The 16,598-nt window shown below is 42.6% G+C and overlaps 1 protein-coding gene across 2 annotated transcripts in view; it reads left to right on the top strand.

The window, feature by feature from the left end:
* Nucleotides 1-16,598, top strand: part of MON2 (MON2 regulator of endosome-to-Golgi trafficking) — a 1,009,595-nt gene that overhangs the window by 740,494 nt on the left and 252,503 nt on the right. For both annotated transcript variants that reach the window (XM_078675668.1, XM_078675659.1), the window contains exon 23: nucleotides 5,267-5,429. In XM_078675668.1, the coding sequence (XP_078531794.1) occupies nucleotides 5,267-5,429 (163 nt within the window). The remainder of the gene's footprint in view (nucleotides 1-5,266; nucleotides 5,430-16,598) is intronic.

Consider the following 16,598-nt stretch of genomic DNA (forward strand, 5'->3'; position numbering starts at 1 on the left):
ACCAATCTCTTCAACAGAGATCTCTCTCTCCAAAGTCTTACTCTGCTCCATTGACAGCTTTGGGGTGGAAATAGAGTTCAACCAGGCCTCCCTTGCTACTATGTCTTCACAGATATCCTCTTTATATATGGCCCAAAAGAAATTCTGGAAAGCCCCCCCAATTTCTAATTTAGTAAGCCGTGGGACTGCTTCCCCCTCCACCATGATCTCCCTGATGTAGTTTCGTTCTTGGTTGGCCTTGGTTTTCCAGGCGAGAATTTTACCAGCCGCCTCATCAAACTCAAAATGGGAGTTCTTACTCGCCTCCCACTGTCTAGCCACCCTAATCTGTAATAGGCTTTCTAATTGAGATTTTAATGAACCCAGTCTTTCGCGGTCCCAAATTATTTTCAATACCCTTCATTTCCGCTTCCATGTTCTCAATACTTTCTTTGTATTTCTTTCTTCTATACGAAGATCGACTCGTAATGCACCCCCTCCATAAGGCTTTCAGTGCATCCCACATAATGGGGATAGCAGCTGTACCTAAATTGGCCTCCAAAAAGTATTGGGTTTCTGTCCTAAGAAAGATGACCTCCTCATCTTCTAATAGGATGGTATGGTCAAATGACCAAGAGGCATCAGATTTTTTATGGCCGATTTTTAGAGTGAATAAAATGGCTGAGTGGTCAGAAAGGTGAGAGGGAAGGTAAGAAATGTCAATCAAAAAATCTTTAAGGCTGAAGCTGAACAGAGCGTAATCTATTCTTGAAAGATGTTTGTATTTGAGGTTTCGAAAAGAAGCCCCCAGCTTTAACCCTGCCCTTTCCTTCCATATATCTGCCAAGCCTAACTGTGACATGATTGTTCGGAGCTCTTGCCTGGATTTAGAAAAAGCACAAGCCCTGGAATTTACAGATTTGTCCAGTTTTGGGTCCAAAACAATATTAAAATCACCTAGCCATATTACCGGGTCATTTAAGGCAACTAAGCGGTCATGTATACTGTTCAAATTGGAAGGGTCGTCCTGGTTAGGGACATAATAACCGACCAGGGTGTAAGGGTGGCCATCTAGCACAACTCTTAACATAAGCCACCTGTTACTTTTATCGTCCCAATGCTCCTCTATTTGAGCTTTGGCCTGCTTCTTAAAGATAAAAAGTACTCCCCTGATATTAGCTGATTTGTCAGTACTCAAAAAGCTATCAATTCATTTTTCTTTTTTTAGAAACTCAACTGTTTCAGCTTTGAGGAGATGTGACTCCTGAATGACAATGACCTGTGCCGGGGAATCTCTCAAGTATTGAAAAAATTTTTCTCTCCTACCCCTCGTGCACAGGCCATTGACATTCCAGGATAAAAATTGCAACTTTGTCATTACGTCAAGCTGTCACATCCTCCTGCTACCTCCACTGGACGCCCTATGTCTCTATTATTGAGTCCTCCCACCTCTCTCTTGGAGCCAAAAATTAGGGATATCAATTGGTGATCAGAGCTAAATTGGTTAAGAAAGTGCGCGGGCTCAGCCCCATGAGGATTTTTAACAATTTTATTCCTGCCACCCGTTGCAACATCCGCCCTCCCCCCCCCCTGGAAAACCCCACCCTACCTACACTGGACTGATGTATCTCCAGTTTTGCACCCTCTAGCACCCTCGCCCTCCTCCACACCCCCCTGCTACTGTAAACTGCGAGATACATAGTACATGGGTGATTCCATTCTATCCTATTTCCCCTTTAAATACCAGCTGTGCCCCTTTACCAGAACCCCCAATTGCTTTGCTGGGCTCCCCCTTTTTTATTTAAAACATTTTTTGGGGGGGGTTCCCTTCAGATTTTTTTTTTTTTTTGCAACTTTATTGTAAGCTGTTTGCATTTGCTTTATATTTTATTCATTTCCAACTAGATTTCCACTACTCAGTCAGGGTAATAAAAGCTGTCTAAGCTAAAAGTGGGGGCTCTACTTATTGCCAGTACAATATAAAGTGTATCGGAGGAAAACATGGCGCCCGCAGAGTCGGAGGAAAACATGGCGCCCGCATGCTGAGCGGTAGCGCGCGCCCTCGCTAGTGCTCTCTACCCTTCTTCCCCCCTCATTTAATACTGTCGGGAATGGGTGATGCAAGGAGGTAGCAGCGTTTTTCTATGTTGGACAAGAATAAGAACTTGTAACTTACGTTTTTTGGAAACGACGAAGCCTCGGATGTGCGCAGGAGGAGCGGACCGGTTTCCCATTTCCACCTTCACTCACGGCCTCTCCTTGCCGCGGCGGTGGGAAGATGCAGCCGTGGAGTTAAGGCGCGGCCGCAGGGCAGCGGCTCGCGGTCTCCTTCGGGGGGGCGTCGGCGGCATCGGTGCAGGCGGCAAGGATTGTGACAAGGCGGTGGGAGTCGGCGCCTTCTTTTCAGTACGAGCAGCGGCGGCAGCGGTGGTTTCACCGGCTGCTGCAGTGTTTTCAGCCTCGTTAGCACCCCTAGTGGTTCCAGCGGTGTGAGAGCTTGCCATCGACAGTGGTATTAGTATTGTGAGCTGCCATAAGGAGCTAGTTGAAGGGTCAGGATAGACTCCTACCCCCTAAAGGTTCCCTGTCTCTCCCCGTGCAAGATCTCTTAATGACTCCAGCACCTCGTCGGCCTCATGAGGGGATCTAAGGTTATGTATCTTGTTATTGAACATAACTCGCAAGAAGGCAGGAAACCTCATATGTATTGTCTCACCCAAGGCCCGGGATTTTTCCATCCTCTGTCCCAACTCCAACTGTCGGTCCAAGGTGGTCTTCGATAGATCGGAGCGGATTTCAAACGAAAAGTCCGAGCCTTTAAGAGTCTTATCTTTTAGCGCCAGATTTAGAATTTTTTCCTTGAGTGAGTAGGTTAAAAAGTTCACCAAGATTTTTCTGGGCTTTACCCTACCAGGCTTTAAGCGGAAGGGATCCCTATGTATCCTTTGGATGTCCCACTCCAGGGTATCCGGCATCTCCTCTAGCTTTAGTGTGTCCTTAAGTAGTTTTATTACATAAGACTTGATGTCACTCCCCACTGTGCCCTCAGGAACTTTCAGAAGTCGGAGATTGTTTCTTCTTGAATAATTCTCCAAGGACTCAACCCTCTCCCGAATCATATCTCCTTCTCTTTGCAGGTTTTGGATTTTTACTTGGGCAGAGCCCAGATTAGCCTTTAGCACTTCCACAGAGCCTTCAAGGGACTCTGTTCTTTCACTCAACCGATCTACCGTCCGTTCCAAAACCTCACAGGCGGCCCGGATCTTCACTTGGTTATCTGTTGAGACCTTAAACCCCTGCTTTATATCAGCTTTTAGGGAATTCAACAGTGACTCGATCGAGGAGCCCCCGGACCCGCCCGCATTCATTGTTGAAAACATTGGATCCCCATCTGGCTCAAGTGGCACAGCCCGGACCGGAGATTGAGTTGCGGCCACATCCAGGGGCACTATAGTGGTAGGGACCTTGATGACTAGACTAGCTTGACTATCTAGTCCCTGCTCTTGTGCCTGCAGGGGGCTGATTGCCTCATCCAGCTCAGCTGTCTCAACCGGCATGGCTGCCTCCGCCGTCTGTGCTACGCTCTCTGCTTTTTCCACTTTATCTGCAAAAAGAGCTGAGCTGCTATTAGTTTGAGCCGAATGACCACTGTGCTGGAATTGCTAAGGTTTCTGGATATTTAAAACCTGAGGCAGCACCTTGAAGTATGAGCGCAGAGAGGGGGTAATGCGGGAGGGGGGGGTTTAATGTCACCTAGCCCTTTCTTAGCAGAGGCTCTTATAAGCCTATTTGATCTTGCAGCGCCTTCCTTATGTTGAAACGGCAGTATCACTTCACTTACTGTTACTGCAGCAACTCCTGAGCCAACTAAGGACCCTCTACGAGTTTCACAGCCGCTTTCACACTCTGTCCGCAAAACCTGGGAACACTGATTGCCCTTGGACCCCCTGCCCCTGCCTCTTTTAGATTTACTTTTGGCAGCTTTATTGTTTTTTTTGGTTGAATTAGAGCCCTTAGATTTATTATCAGAGTACTCAGCCCATTCAGTCTCGCACACGTCTTTACTCACCACGGCACCAGCCTCTCCTGACCCTCCAACTAGCTCCTTATGGCAGCTCACAATACTAACACCACTGTCGATGGCAAGCTCTCCCACCGCTGGAACCACTAGGGGTGCTAACGAGGCTGAACACACTGCAGCAGCCGGTGAAACCACCGCTGCCGCCGCTGCTCGTACTGAAAAGAAGCCGCCGGCTCCCACCGCCTTGTCGCAATCCTTGCCACCTGCACCGATGCCGCCGACGCCCCCCGAAGGAGACCGCGAGCCGCTGCCCTGCGGCCCGCCTTAACTCCACGGCTGCAGCTTCCCACCGCCGCGGCAAGGAGAGGCCGTGAGTGAAGGCGGAAATGGGAAACCGGTCCGCTCCTCCTGCGCACATCCGAGGCTTCGTCGTTTCCAAAAACCGTAAGTTACAAGTTCTTATTCTTGTCCAACATAGAAAAACGCTGCTACCTCCTTGCATCACCCATTCCCGACAGTATTAAATGAGGGGGGGAGAAGGGTAGAGAGCACTAGCGAGGGCACGCGCTACCGCTCAGCATGCGGGTGCCATGTTTTCCTCCGACTCTGCGGGCGCCATGTTTTCCTCCGATACACTTTATATTATATAATATTACTATCTCTTTATATTCAATAAAGGTATCATAAATATTGTGGCACTAAAGTAATTGTACCAGGAAAAGTATTATAGTCATAAGGATGCATGTTTTTAGCGTGCAACAATCTTAGGCCTGAACTGTATTCCTTTATTCTGTCTCATCAGTGGGATAATTATAGACAAGGACTCACAATTGGTACTTGATGAAAAAGATAAAAAAAATGTGCCTTAACTTTAGGTCTTCAAATCATCTTGAGCTGTAAATGCATTAAATGTATGCCTTCAAATCATCTTGAGCTGTAAATGCTTATCATCTTTTTAACTTCCTCGACCAATGACACTCCTTTCTACATACTGTTCTCCATTGTCAGTTCTCACGACTGTTTTTCCTTAGCTAAATAGAGCTTGTACCATTTAAAATTCTCTCTACTAAAGTCAGTGTCTTGAGCCTGTTGTTTTTTTTTTCTACAATAAGAATTAATATACAGATGTGTCTTTAATAATATAGTTCATATATTTTATTCCCTGTTCAAAAAATAGTAGTCAGTCTGGCTAACTCAACAGTCATTACAAGTATGCAACAAATATGTAAAATGACTGCACACTAATTCATCTTATCTTGTTTCCAGAGAATCTTTAATACGAACTGCATTCCAGTGTCTTCAATTAGTTGTGACTGATTTCCTACCAACAATGCCGTGCACGTGTCTGCAGATAGTTGTGGAAGTTGCTGGAAGCTTTGGACTTCAAAATCAAGAGCTGAATATTAGCTTGACTTCAATAGGTTTGCTGGTGAGTCTTATATATATTGCCACTTTCTGAATTTTGATTTATAGTTATATATATTGAAAATTATAGTTTCTGAAGGTGATCTATATGCAGATCAAACGACCAATAAATAGACTTAAATGTGAAATACAAGGCTTCTCTTCCAGGAATGGAATGAAGGACAGAATCATCCAATAAGCTAACAAAACTGTCACTGTGCCTTTAAGATCCTTGGATGCTTGATTCCGGTCTAGGAAAGACATGGCTTGGTAGTTCGGGCTGGACTGTCCCGTGAGGCACAGGGTCAAGGCTGATTTGCATATAGCCATTGTCTGACCTAGGGTGGTGTGGAGTGCAAAAAAACGATGGATTTAGGCCCAGATCTTTGTACTGGGGTGAATGTAAGACATTGTTCTACATTCTGTCCATCAACTGTGTTTTTTGCAATTTTAAGAACCTCACAGCACACCCAGCATTCCATCAGGCCCCACATGTGACAGTTAAGTCAGGTCATTTGTACGGATTAATGGAGGATAATGAGTCAAAAAGTGATGAAAACTGTGGTATGTCTTATTAAGGGAGGAGAGAGGGTTGCTTATCTCTATGATGAGGAGTCCCTGGAAGAGAACTAGAATTACAGGGAAGCAATTTTTCCTTCTCTTCTATGGGATCCTCATCAATAGTCCTAAAGACTGAATAGAATAGCAAGGCCATCCCACAAAATACCGGACAAGAAATAGGGACGGCCTCACCAATTACCAAAAACGATTGCTCAAAGATGGCTGCCTTACTTGAAAATCTTCCCTGGAATCTGAATCTAGACAATAATACAAACTAGAAGTGTGGATATACCTCCAGGTCGCAACCTTACAAATCTCTAAAATGAAGACATTCTTAAGAAGGGCTACCGTAGCCATTTTACCTCGAGTAAAATGAGCTTTAGGCCTACCAGGTAAGGGTTTCTTTGCAAGCGTCTATGCAAACACTATACAGGAAATTGTCCATTGTGACATTACTGTTTTGCAGAAGGAAAACCTGTTCCTGTTGTCCCATAATTAATGAAAAGCTCATCAGATTGTCTTATGTCTCTAGTTTTACTTGAATAGAATTTCCGAACTCTGGATACATCAAGGGAGTGCAAAGAACTTGCAGCCGGAGTTGCTAGTTTACGAAAAAAGATTAGCAAGGAAATAATTTGGTTAATGTGAAAGTTATAAACTACTTTAGGAAGGAAACCAGGATGAGTCCATTACTACTCGATTACAGTGAAATATTGTATATGGTTCAGTTGCACAGGAGTCACTAACTCTGTGTGCTGAAGTAATTGCAACTTGCCCTTTCTCCTTGCACTTGTTATAATCTTGTATATAGCAAGTGAAATCATAGCATTCGTGAAACTTATTACATCTCAAATGACCTAATTTCTTTCTGAGAACACAGTGCATGGTAGAGTGGCAAGTTATAGTTAATGTAGTGTGGTGAGTGAGATGACAAGACTGCGTACAGAGGTGCGCAACATAGTAAATTGATGCAGAAATTATAAATGTATGTTATAACTGGTGATGCTTAAATTATATATTTAAGTTGCGAGTAACTTTAGAATTTCTAATAATTGTATACAATAAGTTATGTTTGTTTTTAAAGAATAAATAATGTTTTTCCAGCTACAACTTATCTTTAACCTTGGTTTTTTCATTGAATGTAATTGGTTTTATTTTTAAATAAAAATGTTTTTCATATTGCAGTCTCAAATATCCTTCAATTGGAGTGCTAAGAGCAGTGTCTTTGAGCATAGTGAAAGATAGTTTTGTACAGTCTAGTATCATAGAGTCTGGTGTTGTATAGTAGAATAGAGAAGTGGGGTAGAGTAGAGTGGCGTTGCATATAGTAAAGTGTTATACAGTGGTGTGCTATATAGTAAAGTGAAGTATCATAGAGTGGGGGGGCAAGTTGTAAAGTTGAGTGGCATGTCGTACGGTACAGTTGAGTGGCAGACATTAGTTATCTGTTGCTAGAAGATCCACCTTCAAGTGCTTTGTATCACCGACAAAGCAATACATGGATCAGTACCACTTTTCATCTGGAATAAAATGGCCAAATGCCACACAACAAAGGAACCTCTGCTCCAGATTGGAACTTCACCTTAAAACCCCAGCATGAAAGAAAAAAAACATGGGTGGTACATTTTTTTTTGTTCAAGCAACCAAACAATGGAATTCATTACCCCCAACGTAAGAGCAGTGGATAACTATCTTGGCTTCAGAAGACTACTCAAGATTTTGCTCTTTCCCACTTGGCCACCACACTAAAACACAAATGTAGAGCATATGCCTGTGCATGTAAACATGTTCAATTTGAGTATATGGATGTATATAGGTATAGGCATTTATTTATACAAATATATATACTACGGATGGTTTAAAAACATATATATATATACTGTATGTCTGCTTAACAAATGTATATATTACTCATGTTTATAAATATATAGAATATAAATATACATTTATACATTATTTTATGCTTAACATGTATATAGGTCACTCCATAGTTTTCATGCACGTTTTCTGATTAGCTGCTTATGGGTCTCTGTTTATTTTATTTATCTATCACAATATGTAAATATGATCATAACACCTGGATCTATAAGATCTTCACTCTTGAAAGATTGAGGACACATAAAAATAAAATAAGTATTGTGTTTTGATAAAAATACACAAATAAATGAGCTTTTATGTACAGCAACACAAGAAGGTCTGATTATCTAACTATCTATCCATACTTGCACATATGCAACTTTAAATAATACAATGTCAGCTCTTTATTATTTTCTTTATACAACTATACCCTTTCTATGTAGTTATGTATTTACATATATATATATCACATTCCTCCTACTGTAGGTAGAAAGAAAGAAAAATAAAAGCCTTCAGCTCCTTCGAATGCACTTCTGTCTCATTCTACTCATCCCAAACCTCATTCTGCTACTGTGATCACCCATATAACCATTTCTAGACTTCTCCCTCTTCTATACCCCCTTGACTCACCCCAAACCTCATTTTACTACTACAACCTTCCTAATAACCCTTTATAAACTGTTCCCTACTCTATCCCTCTTTTAATGCATCTCAAGCCTCATCTAACTAATATGATCATTCACCCAAAATAACACTATCTAGACTCTTACATCCTCTATCCCTCCTTTATCCTATTCAGTCAGACTAACAGACTCGCATGTCCGCTGCTCAAATTAACAACTTCTATTTCACTATACTAATCCACCACTAATTCTTTGGGTTCTGGAGTAACGTGCTACTTGCTGAAAAGCACTAAACGCCTCATGGGGGATAGTAAGTGTTACATAAATGCAGTTACAATCCACCGGAGTGTCGTTCAACCCGCAGTGTCGTTGAGTTGAGTGTCTTTGAGTATACTGTTGTACAGTGGCATAGGGTGGTGAAGGGTGTTGTACAATTTAGTGACATTCAGTGGAGCGCAGTTTAGTCAAATGTTGTGTAGTTCAGTGGAGTGGAGTGTCGTCCAGTAGAGTGGCGGAGAGTATCGTACAGTGGAGTGTCGTAGAGTGGTGTGTCAGACAGTGGTACAGTGTAGGAGAGCACATTAGAGTGGAGTGCCAAGTAATATAGTGGAGTGATGTATTAGAGGAGTGGAGTGGAGTGGGGTGTGCTAGAGTGCTGTACAGTGGATTAAGTGAATTTTTAGAGTTTGGTATAATGTCATATTCAGGCATAGAGTGTAGTACTGTCTTGTTGAGTTGCATGGAGTACAGTAGGGTGTTGTACAGTGGAGCGTGATAGAGTGGAGACTCTTACAGTGGGCTAAAGTATCGGTCAGTGGAGTAAATTGAAGTTGCATAGGATAGAGTTGTGTAAACTGTAAAACAGTGGAGTATTATGTTGTACAGGGGAGTGGCGTGGAGTAGAGTGGTCTGGCGTATCAGACAGTGTAATAAAGTGTCAGTGGAGTGCTGTGTGGTATAGTGGAGTTGAGTAGTGAGTTGAAGAGTTTTGGAAAGTAATGTATGGTAGAGTACAGTGGAGTGTCATAAAGTGGAGTAGAGTGGCGTATAGTATGTGTCATAGAGTGTGGTATAGAGTGTTGTACAGTTGAGTTCCATAGAGTTGCGTAGAGTGGAGTGGCGTACCGTTGAGTAGTGGAGTAATGTGTCATAGAGTTAAATATTGTGTCTTAGAGTGCAGTAGAGTAGCATAGAATTGAACAGAGGAATAAAGAGTCAACAGTAGCATAGAGTGTTATAAAGTGGAGTCTAGAGACAAACAGTTTAGTACAGTCTCTTACATTGGCATAGGGTGTTATAGAGTGCACTTTTATAGAGTAGAGTGCTGTAGAGTGCAGTTGCGTATATTGGAGTTTCATACAGTGGCATAGTGTGGACTAAACTGTCATACAGTCAAGTAGAGTAGAGTGAATTAAAGTGGAATAAGTGAAGTCGCATGTCATATATTACAGTGTTGTGAAGTACAGTGTGCTGGTGTAGCATAAAGTGAAGTAAAGTATTATAGAATGGAGTGACATGGCGTACAGTGGAGTAGTATGCCGTGTTGTCGTAGAGTGTGGGGAATTGTCGTAGAGTGGAGTGACCCAGAGTGGAGTACAGTATTGTGGAGTAGTATAAAATGTTTTAGAGTTGAGTGACATACAGTGTTGTTGAGTAGAGTGGCGTAGAATGGAGTAGTGTGTTATAGAGTAGAGAGGAGTAAATTCTGGTGCAGTGGCATAGATTGGACCATATTGTTATATTGCGACATATCCTAGAGTACAGTGTACTAGTATACAGCGGAATAGAATTTGATAGCGTGTAGGGGCATAGACTGTGGTACCGTGGAGTGGAGGTTTGTAGAGTGGCGTAGACTCGAGTGGCATAGACTGAAGTGGCCTAAAGTGCATTGTCACAGAGTATCACGGCATACAGTGCCATGACGTTCAGTGTTATAGTGTGTCTAGTGTACACTAGAATAGCATATAGTGGAGTGGCATGCAGTGGAATAGTGTAAAGTGGAATGGCGTCCAATGGAAAGGCTTAGAGTGGAGTACTGTATAGTGGAGTTGCATACAGTCAAGTAGTATAGAGTGGAGTGGAGTGGAATAGTGTAGAGTTGATTGCCGTGCAGGGGAATAGCATAGAGTGGAGTAGCATACAATCAAATGGAGTATCCTAGACTGGAGTGGCGTACAGTGGAGTGGGGGTAGAGTGGGAAAGTATACAGTGTAATTTGGTACTGTGGAATATGGTACAATTAAGTGGAGTTGCATACAGTGGACAAGCATAAATTGGAGTGGCGTACAGTGCAGTGGCGTAGAGTGGAGTAGCATACAGTTGAGTGGAGTGGAGTGGCATACACTGGAGTGGCATACAGTAAAGTGGGGTAGAGTGGAATAGCATTGAGTGGAATTGTATACAGTTGAATTGCGTTAAGTCGATTGGCATAAGTGGAGTGGTGTACAGTGAACCAGGGTAGAGTGGAGTGGTGTAGAGTGTCATACAGTGGAGTGACGTAGAGTGGGGTTGTGCACAGTTGAGTGGCTTACAGTGGAATTGCCTGGAGTGGAGTAGTGTGGAGTGGCATACACTGGAATATCGTAGAGTGGCGTATCATAGACTTGAGTGCTGTACAGTGGAGTGGTGTAAAGTGGAATAGCATATAGTGAATTGGTGTAGAGTGTAGTTGGGTACAGTGGAAGTGCGTACTGTGGAGTGGCGTACAGTGGCGTGCAGTGTAATAGCGTAGAGTGGCCTGGCATACAGTGGAACGGCGTAGAGTGGAATAGTGTAGAGTGGAGTAGGGAATAGTGAATTGCCAGTGCAGTGGCATGTAGTGGAGTGGCATAGACTGGTGTGGCGTACGTTGGAGTGGGTAGAGTGGAATTGCATACAATGGAGTAGCGTACAGTGGATTGACATACAGTGGAATAGTGTACATTGGACTGGCAAAGTGGCATAGCGTGGAGTGGAATAGCGTACATTGGACTGGCAAAGTGGTATTGCGTGGAGTGGAATGGCGTACAGTAGAGTGAAATAGCATAGACTGAAGTTGTATGCAGTGGCGTGCAGTGAACTAGCATGGAGTGGTGTGGCATAGAGTGGAGTTGCATTTAGTGGAATAGCATAGTGTAGTAGCGTACAATGGAGTGGCATACAGTGGAATAGGGTACGGTGGACTAGTGCGTAGTGGAGCATAGTGGAATAGCAGGCAGTGAAGTGGTGTACACTTTAGTTGCGTACTGTGGAATAATATAGAGTGGAGTGGTGCACTGTAGAGTATCGTGGAGTGGCATATAGTGGAACAGAGTGAAGTGGTGTAGGCTGGAGTGGAGTATAGTGGAATAGCATGGAGTGCAGTGTTGTAGAGTGCAGTTGCGTGGAGTGGCGTAAGGATGTACATTGGTATACCGCGATACATGCTGATGGCAAGGCAGTATATAATTGGCTAATGGTTGCCTTTACAAATTAAAAGGCAGGCACATTTGATATAATACACTTTACTAGGTAAGTAGTAGGTTTTAATATTATTCCCAACCTATTACCACTTTATTAAAGTGTTATTAGATAGGAAAATTATGCAATATGTTCCTATATATTTTTCAAAATGTTTACGGAGTACCATGCTAGTAACTAGAAAATACAATTTAAAAAAAAGAAAATTTCCATTTTTAAAGAAATTATTTTTAAGTTGTGCCTTAATTTCTCGGAATTTCCACTGTACTCAGTGCACTTTTTATATAAACAATTACATATATAAAAAAAATACACTCTTGTACACTATATTTGTGTAATATAGTGTTTTACAGTGTTTCGTTTATGTTTTACATATATAGTATTATTTTTTTAAGTACCACAGTACCTCCTTTGAAGTACCACGTTACTCTGTGATTTCTTTTTAATTTAAACATATAGAAACTATATACATTTTCCCTACCTATTACCACTTTTAGTGAGTGGTAATAGGGGAAATTATAATACCTATTACTTACCTATATCCAAGCTCCTAACCCAGAACACAGGGAAAGTGCCCTTAAAAACATGGCTGCCTTTAACTTTGGTAAAGACAGTCATTAACCAATCACATAATGCCTTGTAATCTCTAGATACCGCTGTACTTTCACAAAATTGCAGCTACAATAGATTTCACTTAGTTAAAATACCTTATGAGTTAAAATATATATACCCTACGTAGTTGACCTTTCCAAAAGGATCATCTCTTAATCTGCGTTCCTGCTAAATTTCATTCAAATGCATTCAACCTTTTCCGTACTATATTTGAGTACATAGTCTATGGAAAATGTATTGGTGCCAAAAGGCATTTTGGGATGCCACAGTTTTTTCTTTCTATCCCCCTTGATGAATTTCCACAAAACTTTGCATCATCCCCCAATGTAAACAAAAAGGAATAAGTCTGCAGAGTTTTTGGGAGATTCATCAAACAGATGCAGAGTTATTATCGACCAAAAATTAGAGGAATTCCTATCTCTGGTTATCCTAACTATACCAACAAAGTGGCTACCGCCACTCTGTATTTAACACACACACGTTATATAGTAGTTGACTAAACTATAATTTGCCACATTTCAATATTTTTGAGTATTTTAAATCTTAATTCTTGTCTCATTCCATCACTTAACTATACTGTCACTTTAACACTTGATTTTTGTGATTGTTTCTGTACACAAGATTTATTTTTATTACCTAACTATAACATCACTTTAACCTTTGATTTTTTAAATTAATTTCTGGGGTTATTTTTGATCAGATTCAAAATTTTGCAAGTTTAAAACCTTCAAGTGGCCAAACCAACTGAGGCCATCCAACCCATCTGCTGCCCCTGCAAACAACACCCAGTTCTGTGTTGAGGTGATTGGACTTGGGGCTTTTCCTCTGACCAATTTAAGATCCTATTTTTGTGTTTTTTTAAAGTTAAAAATCAAAATCAACCTGTTTTTGTTGGAATCTTTTTTATTTAATTTTTAACAATGAACGATTTTATTTTTTAAACTTTTTCTAGCAATGAAACATTTTTTTAACTCTTCTAGATTTTGGTTTTGCAGAACTCTTTTGTTCAGATAGTCCTGCATTGCTTTTGAAAAAAATATGTTATTATTCCTCGGACAATGTTTTCAATATGTTGCAAAAATACTGCATGTCATCTTCCTCCTCTTGTTTTTTTTATTTGATCTGTTTATTGACATTTTTGATATGGTCACTATACTACATCAGGCATAATAAAATCACAAGGGTGTTCACAACATAGTGAGCAATGAAAGAAGGCAGGCTTAGGATCACATTACATTTAGTCAGGAGGATGCGCCCCAGAATGTCTAGGTTCGGCTAGTGGATATAGCATAGCCCAACTTATCATATATTGTAATTACGAATAAAGAGGGAAAGGAGGGGCAGAAATACCTCCTGTGCAGGCAGTCAGTGCATTGCTGTAATGACCATGACATTTTATGGCAATGACATCAAACATGTTAATATCTAATTAACCTTGAGCAACCATTTAGCTCAGAGGAAATAGAAATTATTATTGTTGGGGGTGGGGAGAGGCAGGGTTCTGAAAGGGAAACAGGCGGCGGGGAGTGGTTTCGCTCCTGCTCCCAACAGTACCATATCTCCCTTGGTGAGTCTCCATCTTCACAGCTAATATTGGGTATCACTTAGTACACATCATTGCATGCACATTGTTGAATAGTACAGGTATCGGTGTTGTGGATTATGTGAGTGTGCCTGATCGGGTATGATCAATGGGTCAGTGGAGTCCGCTTCGGGCTGTAATGCAATTTGGAAGTCTGTCAGGATGGTGTTCCAATTAGATTAGATGAGATGGGGTATTTGTGCAGGCCCAATGTGTCTTTCCTGCGGGGAGAGACTCCCTCTGCTCTAGCCCAATTGAGGATTGAGCGTGACCAGGCCGCCATCCATGGTGGTTCACACTACTGCCAACTCTTAGTAATCAATCAAACATTTTTAAAGCGCACTACTCACCCATGAGGATCTCAAGGCGCTGCGGGGTGGGGGGCGCTGCGGGGGCTGCTGCAACTGCTTGAACAGCCAGGTCTTAAGAAGTCTCCTGAAGGTCAGCAGGTCCTGGGTCTTCCGCAGGTGGATGGGGAGGGTGTTCCATGTCTTGGCGGCGAGGTGGGAGAATGATTGGCCGTCGTTCTGCGCAGGCATGGAACGGTGGCGAGGTCAGTGGAGCGAAGTTGGCAGTTCAGGTGTAGAAGGTGAGTCGCTCATTGAGATATGCTGGTCCGGTGTTGTGGAGTGCCTTGTGAACGTGGGTGAGGAGTTTGAAGGTGATCCTTTTGTTGACGGGGAACCAGTGCAGGTCTCTCAGGTGGGCTGTGATGTGGCTGTGGCGGGGGATGTCGAGGATGAGGTGTGCAGAGGCGCTCTGTATGCGTTGTAGTCGTTTCTGGAGTTTGCCCGTGGTTTACGCGTAGAGGGCATTGCCATAGTCCAGTCTGCTGCTGACGAGGGCCTGGGTGACCGTCCTTCTGGTTCCAGTGGGGATCCATCTGTAGATCGCTTGGCTACTATAAGCAGAGGTCTAAAAAACGTGTTGTGGCTCTGTGTTTCTTATCTCTTGGAAAAAAGCCTAATAAACAGACCTCCCATGTGCATGTGAGTTGCCAGTCTGTAAGGCCCTGCAGATGGCCGCAACAGTATAAAGGCCACAGCATCCATAGGCGCAAGAACATCAAGGATTAATTGAGGCTCTCTATCTCTCCTGTGCCGCCAGCAGAGGAACAAGACATCCCCAAACAGTGCCGACCAAATAGACTATGATGCAGCAGACAGTAGTGAGCAAAGTGGCATGGGGTACAAAGAGCCAGCAAACAACTGTACCTAGAACATATTTTTCAGTGTGGGAGACCGTGCTGTTCCTGATAAGAAGAACAGGTGCTTGAATGAGCATTGATGGGCGTATGCTGCCAAATGAATGTGGGATGATCCCAGGCAACAACAGCCCCTCTAGTTCTGAAGGGGAGCCTGAACAGACTTCCATCGAGGAGTGGGGATCTGTTTCCCTGTCTCTGGGCCCGTGTGGTACGCTCCGCCCCAGGCCCCAGATTAACTGCAGGAATTTACGTGGTGCAAGCAGCTCACTCAGTTAGTCCAGCAATTAATCACCATGCGGACGGGGGACAATTGTGCACAAAGGGCTGGGGAGCACCCCGGGTCTTGCAGCACACATGGTGTCAGCGAAGGGTGGGCGGAAGGCTGGCTGCTGCTGCTTGTACCCACATTGTACTGCCACGGTTGGGCACCGTGCACCACCTAATTGATCAAGGTGCATGTTACTATTTGGGGATTTATTTATTTATGTGCATCTACGAAGGTTGAGATGTTCTATGCTACCAATTTCCTTTTGGCCTACTGGGTTGTGCTTCTGCAGATGTTCCTGGCAGCGATATTGCGTTGTTCCAACTCTGGGAGGGTCTGTGGATGGTGTGGTAGGTGTGGAAATTGGTTTGTGCTCTTTTCTGAAGCTTGTGGAATTTATGTTTTTTAAGTGTACCGTGAGTGGTCAATCAGATGTCAAATTGTTGTTTGATTGTTATCCCGGTACTTCCTGGCCTCCACGGAGATTATGATAACTTTAGAATTTTCACAGCCTGCTGGACAGAAAATCTGGATTTTCTTAAGGACCCTAATATTATGCAAATTTCCTTTATTTCCACGGCTCAGCAGCAACAATTAATGAACATAGAACTTCAATGAACATTCCAAAGTGTATAAAGTCCCCCCATGACCAGCCATCTTCCTTCTTTGTTAGACTGTGAAGAGAAAAGTTCAGTGCGTAAAAATCAGGAATCCAAATGAAGACAGCTTTCCAACTTTTGGTCCGGAGGGAAAGAGATTCTTATTCTGAAAGAAGAAGAATAGAATTCCGTAATATTGTCCAAAACATTAGAATACAACAGGGTGGGTATCAAATCAAAGTGGTGGGAAAATATTAGCCTGTGTCCTTAATAAAATCCAGATTTTCTGCCCAGTAAGCTGTAAAAAATCTAAATTTTATGACATGACACGGAGGCCATTTTTTGTAAGTTCAAAGTGCATTAAGAACGTTATCAATCATATTAGAGATTGGTCGAAAATAACAAGTCTTAAACATACAGTCATTTCCAGTCTGCAGCCCTAAGTATTTC

The sequence above is a fragment of the Lissotriton helveticus genome, chromosome 1_1 (assembly GCF_964261635.1).
Source record: "Lissotriton helveticus chromosome 1_1, aLisHel1.1, whole genome shotgun sequence".
Taxonomy (NCBI): domain Eukaryota; kingdom Metazoa; phylum Chordata; class Amphibia; order Caudata; family Salamandridae; genus Lissotriton; species Lissotriton helveticus.